General features: G+C 37.2%; 1 protein-coding gene across 1 annotated transcript in view; it reads right to left on the bottom strand.

Annotated features, from left to right (window-relative positions):
• The window catches only part of LOC139937641 (ubiquitin-conjugating enzyme E2 Z-like), a 68637-nt gene that overhangs the window by 30657 nt on the left and 24264 nt on the right, over positions 1-13716 (bottom strand). Inside the window, exons 4-6 of the mRNA XM_071932881.1 lie at positions 5414-5525; positions 4382-4497; positions 3036-3126 (exon numbers count right to left, since the gene is read on the bottom strand). Of these exons, the coding sequence (XP_071788982.1) occupies positions 3036-3126; positions 4382-4497; positions 5414-5525 (319 nt within the window). The remainder of the gene's footprint in view (positions 1-3035; positions 3127-4381; positions 4498-5413; positions 5526-13716) is intronic.

The raw sequence follows: 13716 nt of genomic DNA, 5'->3' as shown, positions 1-13716 counted from the left end.
TATACGGGTGGGTCATGCGGTGTAATCGCACGCACCACGCACAGGGTATACGGGTGGGTTTACAGCGGCGTCTTTTCGAAGCGAATAATGCGACTGCCTTGAGCAAGGCTACTTTTTAATTGAACTTTTTGTGAAAAACATTTCAACTGAACGTTTGACTAGTAAAAAGGAGATGTTGTATAATAGAGTAGACCACTCTTCTTATATACCGCCCTCTATTGACAACATACAATATATAATAAAGACTAGCGGGATGCAGCGCTTCGCACGGCAACCCTGCTAGAAATAATGGGTAGCTTGGCATCAGTCGCCGCGTGGACGCGCGTGCAAGGGGTAAATTGAAAAAAATATTATAATTCTTTATTAAATTAACCACATGACCCTCATTTGCATATTTAATTAGAAAATCTTTGCAGCATCATATCTCATGAACTACCCGGCCGATTTTTAAACTGTTTGTAGTTATAGACTCGTTAGGGGTTGGAGATTAATTTTGAAAAATTGTGACCTCAAGTTGACCTCTACATCCGGGTCAACTGGAAGTGGGACCTTATTTCAAGACACTATACAACATTTTTCAAACTTTTTTTTGGTTAAAAACTCCTTGATCATTTTAGTACCTAATCAAAGCAAAAGAACAAACACTACATGTTCACAAACACTACATGTCTAGTTCATTTTGATTCACCGTAAACTTTTGCACATTTTGACACCTCTTGTGTTGCGCTACGTTGTTGTTTGGCAGATTAATGCGCACTTGGGTGGCTTAAGGTCAAATTTCAAAAGTTGCAAAAGCCCCTATTCGAGCTAATACGTTGTATTGTGACGAGTAAGATCAGCGTTTCTTTGCCCGCTTTTTATAAATGATTTTGTTGTCGCGTGTTGGATAAATCGGTTGTGATGAACACTAGCAATAGTTGTCAGTAACAAAGCAAATGGGTCAAAAATGGGAGGCATACATCAATATGGGTTTAGAGCCAGATTCCCCGATAAGGTAAGACAGGGAAAGGTGTTTCAAGATAACATGAAAGATGGCTTAACAGACCAAACATGAAAGAGGATGGATCGTTGGTTTGATAGAAGCCGTTATGTCGATGCGAGCTGCAGCTCATCAGGTTACAACGTCACCAGCGACGGTCAGTACATGGTGGAATCGCTACCAAGCTCAGGGAAATGTGGGCAAATATTGAGGACAGGATATCAGCAGTTTTAGAGTTAAAGATACAGCAATAAATTACATGGTCAAGTAAACGTAACGAATTGTGTCTTTTGTTTTTTTATTTTGTCTGTGTGTGATGCTTATGTGAGTTCCCTTCTGGAATTGGGTGAATAGGGGCTTTTGCAACTTTTGAAATTCGACTTTAAGCCACTCAAGTGCCCATAAATCCACCAAACAACATCGTAGCGCAACGCAAGAGATGTCAAAATGTGCAGAAATTAACGGTGAATAGATATGAAGAATGATTTTTTTGTATACTATTTTCAGGTTCCGATAAATCAGACCGTTTGTAAGTGTTTAGATACTTTATTGGCGCAGTTTATTTTTGTTATAATAAATGTTCAAATCGTATAAAATTTATTTATTGCCTCTTTTTGGACGTTTGCCTTAAAAATATTATTGGAACGTAGCACTATCTTATTATAATCATAGAAGGATAGGATTTGTAATTACAGTAAAAGGGGTCTTGTTGAAATAATAATTTATATTTCTGGGCTTATATTTGTTCCGTAAATTTTGAAAGCAGATTGACAGTCAATGCCTTTGTACAAACGGCATTCACCTCAATAATTTATTTGCCTCTTTTATAGACGTTTGCTTTAAAGTGTATTATGGGAACATATAGCATTATCTTATTACAATAGGATAGGATTTTTGGTAAGGCCAAACAAAATAATATGTGTGTTTCCTATTACACTGACTGGCCAAAAAATTAGAGGGTCGGTAGGGACGAAAACACATTTTATTTTGTTGATATATTATATTGCTTCAAAACTTCGGGTAGGAACGATTATTAAAAATATGTTTGCCCTTGCATGTAAATTTCCTGTTGATTCAACGATGTCCAAGTTCAACTAAAAGATCTCTTTAAATGACACAGAAAAAAAGCCCCAAAGCGCAACCGATCCGAGGTCTGTAAATTTCACGCAACACAAAAGCTGATATCATGCTTGTAGTCGTTGTTACTTTGCGTGCGACAATAAATACAAGAAGCATTGAACGCTAGAGGGCGTTTTGAAACAATGTAATAGTGCAAGATTAAACGCCCTCTATTGGTAAAAATTACGCGAACCAGCAATAAACGCATTGAGACAAGACTCGACATGTCTGGGCATGCTTGGGATCTGCAGTCACGTGGGAATTTAGCGCATTTCCAGGCGGCGCAAATGTGAGGGCGTAGCGCAACCCGTCGGCAAACATCGCTCAATACGGTGCCCCCAACATCTGTTGTACAATCTCAAGATTGAGCAGAGCAATTAACAGATTGCTAGCTTAATGAACTTGCACAAGTACATGTGCATATTAATGTGCATGCAGCGACCTCCCAGCCAGGGTATACATTACTACACACACGCTGCGTCCAGGGAGGGCCTGGGTTCGTGTTGCAAGGAAAATTAACTTCAGATAGTGTGTGGACCATGGTTTCTGCCCGCTGATTGGGCCATACTTTATTTTATTAACAAAAGACAGCGTTGGTTGATTGGATGAAGGTCAGTATCAGTTTACGTATGTTCCAAAAGGCACGAAATTACGTCTTTGTGTCAATGTACCGACCCTGGGTGGCACCTGGTGTACTTCTGTGTGCGGCTAGACTTCCGCCTTATGCGGCAGTGCGCCTTTGTCTGTTGCCGTTTGCATTTTTTTGGGTCATTTTAGGGTCCTGCGTCTTGTCCGCCAAGTCTTGTCCGCCAAGTCTTGTCCGCCAAGTCCGCAGGAAAATACGGTAGGTCTTTTTTTTTAAAGGGTATGCTCCGCAGGAAAATACGGTAGGTCTTTTTTCTGTAAGGGTATGCCATGTGAAATAAACTCATTTTACCTGCATAGTTTGTCCAGTCAGGTGTAATCTTTCAGTCACTGCACTCAAGTAGTATTCATAAAACTCTGGAAATGATTTCTTAATCACCTCTCTGTATTTAGAAATACATTGCATGTTTTAAAGAATTGGTTTTGCTAGCAAGACAGTTGCTTGTAGTCTAAGCACTTTATGTAATCCATCATATACATGACTTGACAAACCTGTAGAAGTTTGAGATCGATCAGCCATCTGGTTCACGAGAGAATAGTGAAAAACCGATTACAAATTTTGCATTGCATCGATGCCAAAACAAAAATGAATACAACACTCACTGAGCGATAAACTCCAAACGCGATTATTCATTTCTCATCAAATATGAAATTTCAGACAGAAATATTTCAAGGCATGTTTTCTAATACATGTATCTTCATCATAAGACCGTGTAAGTTTTATGTAAATCTGTGATTTCATGATTTCTGTTTCTTACACATTCTGTAACACTCCTTTAATGTTGCCATTGTCATATGACAAAATTGCGTTAATAAAAAACATTTTCCATTGCTTATGACCCACTCCTGTGCCAAATAATGGGTCAACTGCACATAGCAAATTAATGGTCTTAATATTATGATTTACGTATTTTGTTAGATTTAAAATCATGTGGTGCATTTTTGTGTTCTATCTTAATTTCCAATTTGAGGTTTAGTCTTTGATAAACACGACACAAAGATGCAGTATGCTGTGTTGATTAAGCTCAGTCCAAAATAAATACTTTCCTACTGTTCTGAACAGGTGCATCCAACTACTGATGATTTCATATAATGAAAAAGTATCAATAGTTCTGTCCCACTCACAACCGTTACAGACCACTAACAATATTGTTTCACTTGAACTTCCGGCTTTGAAAATGGTCAAACTGAGGTAACATTTTTTGCACAAAATAATAAAACACATGTAGTAAAGTGCATAATCTACATGTACAATATGTAGTAATAACAGTAAAAACCACAAGTTATTTTATAATCATGTACAATTTCATCATGTAATTTTATCCAGTATTTGTGTTGTCTTGTGGTGAGTCTATTGTTCAATGTCCTGTTTTTTCCAATAGGGAAAAACACAAACGCATTGTTTAGTTCTGGTTTGTTGATGAACTTAACTTAACATTGTACATTTATGCATTTTCACGATCTTCACTCGTTTACATATTATTAAAGAAAAATGTTTTAAAGCACCAGTTATAAAACCACATTTCAGTTCAATTTAAGAAGATTTTCCGCCTGGTCAATGAAGGCTTGCGATTTTTTCTTGGATCGTAAAAGGGAAGGAGGTAAGAATACCAAAAAACCTTAATGCAATTGACTTACCTCAGAGGTGAAGGCATGATTGGGTTGACGTTATCTAACACATCACAAACAGCAACCCTTATGGTTTCATGGCGAATACAGTCATTATAACGCTCACAGTCACCAGGCTGCCGTTCCTAAACATAAAATTTTACAGAATGTTAAAAGAAAACTGAAAGGGTATTGCCTGAACTTCAGCAGAAAGTCAATTGTAGCATGTTCATTATACGAATACACCATGCTCCATTCATTACACAACTCTTCACAGTACTGCATTGATTCAGTACACAGCTCTCTACAAGACATCTTCTACTGCCCACAATGCTCTCCATTGCATTGCATTATCTGCACTCCTCACCAATGAAAGTAAACGGTGCATGGTGAGTGTATGCTCTGTGCAAGCTCACTAATGGAAAGTAAACAGTGCACGATGAGTGTATGCTCTCTGTGCATGCTCACTAATGGAAAGTAAACAGTGTACGGTGAGTGTATGCTCTGTGCAAGCTCACTAATGGAAAGTAAACATTGTACAGTGAGTGTTTGCTCTGTGCATACTCACTAATGGAAAGTAAGCAATGCATGGTGAGTGTATGCTCCCCTTGCATGCTCACTAATGGAAAGTAAACAGTGCACAGTGAGTGTTTGCTCTGTGCGTGCTCAGTAATGGAGAGTAAACAATGCACGGTGAGTGTATGCTCTGTGCATGCTCACTAATGGAAAGTAAGCAATGCATGGTGAGTGTATGCTCCCCTTGCATGCTCACTAATGGAAAATAAACAGTGCAAAGTGAGTGTACATGTATGCTCTGTGCGTGCTCAGTAATGGAGAGTAAAAAATGCATGGTGAGTGTATGCTCTCTGTGCATGCTCACTAATAGAAAGTAAACAGTGCACGGTGAGTGTATGCTCTAAGCATACTCACTAAAGGAAAGTGACCATTGTTCCCGTTATCCAATGTGACACAAAAACACAAAAGTCAAACCCCCACCACACATCCATAGAAAAATTTGCATATTTAACACAGCACTGGTTAATAATAGCACTATATACAAACCTGTTCAAAACCTGGTTCATTGTGGTATGGTTTCTCATTCATGAGAGACTGAATGGAGATCAGAACACTTGAAAGACATTGAGCTGGACTCCACGCTGGACCTGTCCATGTACTGAAAAATATATCACAAGTATTTATTAAGAAAAACAGAAGACTCTTATAATTTGCATAATAACATTAACAACTAGACATTCATTCATTATTGGTTTATTACTTTAAAAACAAATTCCCATGGCGACCGGAGGTCGAATTACAAAAAAATATACAGAGATTAACATAAGAAAAAATCACACTATTACACATTATTTAAGAAATAATTGATTAAGGAGAGACAAATATTTACAATGTATATCACGTCTTGTGCATTGATACTGCAGTCACAGTGCAACCCGCCGTTTTAAGGCTGCTACATTGTTTTTGTTGCATCGATCAGCAGTTATACAAAATAATCCACAATGTTTTTATTTTTTTTAAAGTATTTTTATGAAAATTGTCAGTTCAAATGAACTTTTTAGGAAGTCAGCAGTGCAACTTATCTAAAATTGGTGTTTATAAGTGTCTCCCTGGGTATTCAACAACCTTTAATCTAATTTTTATAAAAAAACATGAAACGGAAAAACATGTGCCTGAAACGGAATTCATGTTTTTGCCAAACGGAATTTGCACTTTTCTGAAACGGAAAATCATTGGCCCTATAAGTTGGCTTGATTAAAAACACCTAAAAGCTTAATAACACATTGTGTAATAGTTTTGTCATTTAGATTCAATGAGAGGGGATCTGGTGGGTTCCGCGAGAAACAAATGTCCATGGTGAAACACTTTTTCACGTTACGTTGCATTTTGTTGTCCGACGACCAAACATCCAGATCAGTTGTTGCAGATGGGAGGTTGGATCCAACACTGGCATCACGGGTTTCAATGACAGTCATGTCATCAACATATTTGAAACTTGTATTGTTCTGTTTGAAACCGGCGTCGTTGATAATTGCCAGGAAGATTATGGCACCAAGCTAAGTGCCTTGTGGGACACCTGCATGTGACAGAAAAGCAATCGAGGTATCTCACGCACTGTTCACGATTAGAGATGAAATCACGGATCCATGTGGCTAAATGTGGTGGAACTCCCATTTTGAGGAGCTTGGTAACTGCAATTGTGTGGTTGATGTGATCAAAAGCCTTAGAAAAGTCAGTGAGAAGAATGGACGATATAGATTTGGGTAGTTCAGCATTGGCATGGAGTGTGTGAAAAACATCATAATTGCATTTGTGCACAAATGCATAGCTGTTTCATCAATACATTTTTCAAATTTCTCAACTGAATTTGAAATTTGTTGTGTTTTCAAAGCAATTTGCTCAATCTGGCATAAAAAAAAATAATAAATCAGATTAAACCATGTTCAGTTAGCAATTGGTGACTTAAAGGTGCAATTTTTTTTTAAATCATAAAAAATCACGTGATGACGTCATGAAATTCACAAAAACTTACCAATATCTAATAACCTACTAAGTTTCAACATGATCGCATTTTTACTTCGGGAGTTATATTAGTTCAAATAGTGCACCTTTGAGGCCGCGTCATGTGACTCCCCACGACGCCTGTGGTCTGAAACTTCACAGATATGATGCCTGCCTGACAGTAAACGTGTGTGTAAAATTTGAAGTGATTACACAAGACTTCACCATCTAACTAGAGTCCATTTTTAAGAGTTTTCAACTTGCCGCTAGAGGGCGCTGTTGCAATTTGTGACGTCATCAATATTTTTTTGTTAACTGCCCACCATTGCTAGACACTTACTTCCTTGGAAAGCAACTTCATAACTTTTGCCCCTTTTGAATTAGAGGGCACTTCCGGTTACGACCGGAAGTAGTGGTCATGTGAGGTCACGCACAGGAAATAAAATGAAGACCTAATTTATCCCTACCCAATTCCGCAAACAGAAACCACGGTCACTTTTGGCTGATTTGATATAGATTTTTCACACATTTAACATAAAACACCTTTAAGATGACGTCACGTGACCGGTGATGACGTCATAATGACACTCTTGCTTTAGGATCATCATTGCATCATTACCTTCCATCCCTAAAAGTTTCATTGCAATTGCTCTTTAGGAACTATGCAAAAAATTGCGAGTACTGAAACAGACAAATAAAAAATAAAAAAATAATTTTATTTGTGCACATAATGCATAGCTGTTTCGTTCATAACATTTTCAATTTTTTCAACTGAATTTGAAATTTATTATATTTTTCACAGCAGTTATGACCATTTCCGGTCGATTTGTTCAGGGTCAGGGCTTTTTAGCGTGTACTTAAGGAATAGTATGGCAAAGTCGGCACCGAAAAATGACGTGTTTAACATTTTAGTGCTTACTCGTTGTAACTGCTTTATTAATAATATAAACACACTGATAGACTACCTAATGCTAGATTTTTAAGATGTGCGATTAGACAGTTGGGAAGCCATTGAATACAAATTGAGGGGTCACAAACAGGTAGGCGCTATACATGATACAAGGTGACGATGCCTCTATCATGGAGAGTTTTTGTTTAAATTTGTTTTTATAAAATTCAACTTCCTGTTTGAACTGGAAGGAAATGTCACAATGTGTTTATACTTTTGAATAAAATGCCAAATGTGTTATAAGCCTTGTGGCACGAAGAATATGACTTGATGACATGTGGATCAGGAGATAATTTTATATTGTTGGTTATTGTTTTTTCGAGCTTCCTGTTTGAACCAGAAGTAAAGGTCCAAATTGGATCACATTTTCAAAATAAAATAGATTGTGCGATGAAAAAACGGTGAAAATGTTCATGGTAAACATTTATAGCGCCCTCTTGTGTTTAAATATTTTCCTCAGGCCGAAAATCGACACGGGATGTGGGAATAGATAACTCGACTTGTAACCGAGAGCCGACCAGAAAAACTTAAATATCGTCAAGGGGGGAAAACATGAAACAAACACTATTTATTGGTAAATGGTGCAGCTATAGACTGATTTCCGTGTTTGGGTTTTCATTAATCTGTCGATTTGTTCGGAATTTACGTGAATTCCGTGCCGCGTCACAGGCTATTTAACATGTACTTAAGGAATAGTATGGCAACTCGGCACCGAAAATGACGAGTCGTCCGCTCGCAACAAATTTTAAAACATCTATAAAACAGGTAAGAATGACGCAATGGTGACGTCAAGTATTGGAATAACTAAGTTAAGTTATAAGCTACAATTTGGAGTGTAATGTGTAACGATGGGACATTGTTTTAGTACAAGATTATTTCATAACAAAATTTGTGTACAAACCTTGCGGGAATAGGGCCGTAAAGAAAAATAACAAGAACTAGACATTAGGTGTTTGTGAACAAACACAAAGTTGTTCCGTGTTATTTTGCTTGGATTAAGTGCTAAAATGACCAAGGAGTCTATAACTGAAAAAAAAAATTGAAAATCGGTTGTGTAGAGGTTAAATTTGGAGCACTGTTGTTCTAATTTTATTTTTGATGCCTAAGGAGTCTAAAACGATTGTGTAGTTCATTAAATATGGTCCCACTTCCGGTTGACCCGGAAGTGATGGTCAACATGGGGTCATGGCCAGCCAATGCGAATGTCCAATGTCAAAGGATTTAATAACAAAACAAAATTGTAAATCGGTTGTGTTGTTCTTAAGATATGGTCCCACTTCCGGTTGACCTGGAAGAAAAAGTCAACATGGGGGTCATGGTTTTCAAAGTTAATATTTAATGCCTAAGGAGTCTATAACTGAAAAAGTTTGAAGATCGGTTGTATAGTTCTTGAGAAATGATCCCACTTCCGGTTTACCCGGAAATAAAGGTCAACACAAGGTCACAGTTTTCAAAGTTAATATTTAATGTCTAAGTAGTCTACAACTGAAAAAAGTTTGAAAATCGGTTGTGTAGTCCTTGAGATATGGTCCCGCTTCCGGTTGACCCGGAAGAAGAGGTCAAAATGGGGTCACGAATTTTCCCCAACAAAATTTAATGCCTAAGGAGTCTATAACTGAAGAAAAAAATTAAATCGGTTGTGTAACTCTTGAGATATGGTCCCACTTCGGGTTGACCCGGAATAAGAGGTCAAATCGGGGTCACGGTTACCCAATGCAAATCTATCATGCCTAAGGAGTCTAATACTGAAAAAAAACTTTGAATTGGGCCGTTCACTTCTTGAGATATACATGTAGTGCTGCAAAGAAAAACTCATTAAAGCTTCTAATTATCATAAATTATCACGTGATGACGTCACAGTTTTAAAATTGTGTTTTTCGTACTAACAAATTTCATAAGGTACACGATGGTGTGTAACTTACCCCAATCCAATGCCTTTTACAAAAAAAACTATTAGAACGTACATTCGTTTTAACGAAAACCCTGAACCATCGTAGGATTCCAATGTATGCCTATTGGTTGTGTACAAATCCTATGGAGTATGTCCAGAACACGGTTAGAAAAAAAAATACAATGATGCCAACATCAGGACAGCGTCGTAGACTCCCCTCAAGTAAGTCCTCAATCCAAACAGGTCCACACTGTATTGCAAACACCCATAGAGAAAGTGTACAGCCACATGAAAGCGACTGCACCCAGTTTAGTGACTATATCCAGAAGTACTACGTTGTACCCATGACGCCAAGATTTTAATTTATTCGTTAATGATAGACGTCCCTTGATTGGTTTTAATGGACGGAAACCATTATTTTTAGAATCAGTATATTTTTCAACACAAAATATCAAATTTAGGAAACAAACAGATAAATGTTCTGAAGTTATTTAGTTTTTGACCATTTAAATGTTGACATTTGAAGAGCCATTGTGTTTGTGCACAGACACAAAACGTGCAATACATGACGTCATGGTGACGTCGTCCGGATTTTAAGGCCATGGAATAGTTATACAGTACCCACAAAGTTAAAAAAAAAAAAAATTGCGATCGGACGTATAGTTTGTGAGATATGGCAGTCTAAAGATTGGCTAATTAAATATTCATGTCGTTATAACTTAGTTAATTAATTATTTAATTTATGCAAACTACATTTAACTGCAACTTCAAGACCTAAGCTTTAATATGATATAGGGTCTGACTCTTTTATACTAAGCCAAGTATGATTTTTGGCTTTAACAAAATGCCCTGGTTAAACCTATGGGCTTTTGACGGATACAAATAATAATAATAACTAGAGATTGTGAACAATCACAAAGCTGTTCCAGAATGTTTTGTTAAGAAAAGTATTCTATGCTTTAACAAAACCCATACATAACAGCTTTATGAAATGTGATTACCTTGTCTTTTATCTCATACTGAATCGAAATAAGCTTTAAAATTAGAATTTAAGGTCAACATGGCATTGTGGTCATTATTTGAAATAAATTTAATTAATGTTAAAAAATCGGTTGTGTAGTTCTTGAGATATGATCCAACTTCCCGGAAGTAAAGGTCAATACACCTGTACTGGGTCACGGTAAATCAAGTTCGATTTTGAATGCCTAAAGAGTCTAAAACTGAAAAAGATTGAAAATTGGTTGTGTAGTTCTTAAAATATGGTCCCACTTATGGTTGACCCGGAAGAAAAGGTCAACATGGGGGTCATGGTTTTCAAAGTTGATATTTAATGCCTAAGGAGTCTATAACTGAAAAAGTTTGAAAATCGGTTGTATAGTTCTTGAGAAATGATCCCACTTCCGGTTGACCCGGAAATAAAGGTCAACACAAGGTCACAGTTTTCAAAGTTAATATTTAATGTCTAAGTAGTCTACAACTGAAAAAAGTTTGAAAATAGGTTGTGTAGTTCTTGAGATATGGTCCCACTTCCGGTTGACCCGGAAGAAGAGGTCAAAATGGGGTCACGAATTTTCCCCAACAAAATTTAATGCCTATAGGAGTCTATAACTGAAGAAAAAAATTAAATCGGTTGTGTAACTCTTGAGATATGGTCCCACTTCCGGTTGACCCGGAAGTAGAGGTCAAATCGGGGTCACGATTACCCAATGCAAATCTATCATGCCTAAGGAGTATATTACTGAAAAAAACTTTGAATTCGGCTGTTCACTTCTTGAGATATAGTGCTGCAAAGAAAAACTCATTAAAGCTTCTAATTATCATAAATTATCACGTGATGACGTCACAGTTTTAAAATTGTGTTTTTCGTACTAACAAATTTCATAAGGTACACGATGGTGTGTAACTTACCCCAATCCAATGCCTTTTACAAAAAAACCTATTAGAACGTACATTCGTTTTAACGAATACCCTGAACCATCGTAGGATTCCAATGTATGCCTATTGGTTGTGTACAAATCCAGTGGAGTATGTCCAGAACACGGTTAGAAAAAAAAGAATACAATGGGCTAACATCAGGACAGCGTCGTAGACTCTCCTCAAGTAAGTCCTCAATGCAAACAGGTCCACACTGTATTGCACCCACCCATAGAGAAAGTGTCCAGCCACATAAAAGCGACTGCACCCAGTTTAGTGACTACATCCAGAAGTACTACGTTGTACCCATGACGGCAAGATTTTAATTTATTCGTTAATGATAGACGTCCCTTGATTGGTTTTAATGGACGGAAACCATTATTTTTAGAATCAGTATATTTTTTGACACAAAATATCAAATTTAGAACACAAACAGATAAATGTTTCTGAAGTTAATTAGTTTTTGACCATTTAAATGTTGACATTTGAAGAGCCATTGTGTTTGTGCACAGACACAAAACGTGCAATACATGACGTCATGGTGACGTCGTCCGGATTCTAAGGCCATGGAATAGTTATACAGTACCCAAAAAGTACAAAATTGAAAAAGAAATTGCGATCGGACGAATAGTTTGTGAGATATGGCAATCTAAAGATTGGCTAATTAAATATTCATGTCGTTATAACTTAGTTAATTAATTATTTAATTTATGCAAATTACATTTAACTGAAACTTCAAGACCTAAGCTTTAATATGATATAGGATCTGACTCTTTTATACTAAGCCAAGTATGATTTTTGGCTTTAACAAAATGCCCTGGTTAAGCCTATGGGCTTTTGACGGAAACAAATTACAACTAGACATTAGGTGTTTGTGAACAAACACACAGCTGTTCCGTGTTATTTTGCTTGGATTAAGTGCTAAAATGACCAAGGAGTCTGTAACTGTAAAAAAAAGTTTGAAAATCGGTTGTGTACAGGTTAAATTTGGGGCACGGTTGTTCTAATTTTATTTTTGATGCCTAAGGAGTCTAAAACGGTTGTGTAGTTCTTAAGATATGGTCCCACTTCCGGTTGACCCGGAAGTAAAGGTCAACATGGGGTCACGGCCAGCCAATGCGAATTTCCAATGTCAAAGGAGTTAATAACCAAAACAAAATTGAAAATCTTTTTTATGTAGTTCTTGAGAAATGATCCCACTTCCGGTTGACCCGGAAATAAAGGTCAACACAAGGTCACAGTTTTCAAAGTTAATATTTAATGTCTAAGTAGTCTAAAACTGAAAGAAGTTTGAAAATCGGTTGTGTAGTTCTTGAGATATGGTCCCACTTCCGGTTGACTCGGAAGAAGAGGTCAAAATGGGGTCACGAATTTTCCCCAACAAAATTTAATGCCTAAGGAGTCTATAACTGAAGAAAATAATTAAATCGGTTGTGTAACTCTTGAGATATAGTCCCACTTCCGGTTGACCCGGAATAAGAGGTTAAATCGGGGTCACGGTTACCTAATGCAAGTCTATCATGACTAAGGAGTCTATTACTGAAAAAAACTTTGAATTCGGCCGTTCACTTCTTCAGATATAGTGCTGCAAAGAAAAACTCATTAAAGCTTCTAATTATCATAAATTATCACGTGATGACGTCACAGTTTTAAAATTGTGTTTTTTGTACTAACAAATTTCATAAGGTACACGATGGTGTGTAACTTACCCCAATCCAATGCCTTTTACGAAAAAACCTATTAGAACGTACATTCGTTTTAACGAATACCCTGAACCATCGTAGGATTCCAATGTATGCCTATTGGTTGTGTACAAATCCAATGGAGTATGTCCAGAACACGGTTAGAAAAAAAAGAATACAATGGTCTAACATCAGGACAGCGTCGTAGACTCCCCTCAAGTAAGTCCTCAATGCAAACAGGTCCACACTGTATTGCACCCACCCATAGAGAAAGTGTACAGCCACATGAAAGCGGCTGCACCCAGTTTAGTGACTACATCCAGCAGTACTACGTTGTACCCATGACGGCAAGATTTTAATTTATTCGTTAATGACAGACGTCCCTTGATTGGTTTTAATCGACGGAAACCAT

This window comes from Asterias amurensis, chromosome 5, assembly GCF_032118995.1.
Source record: "Asterias amurensis chromosome 5, ASM3211899v1".
Taxonomy (NCBI): domain Eukaryota; kingdom Metazoa; phylum Echinodermata; class Asteroidea; order Forcipulatida; family Asteriidae; genus Asterias; species Asterias amurensis.
Note: the sequence above shows the minus strand (reverse complement) of the source record. Positions and strands in the feature narration are given on the sequence as shown.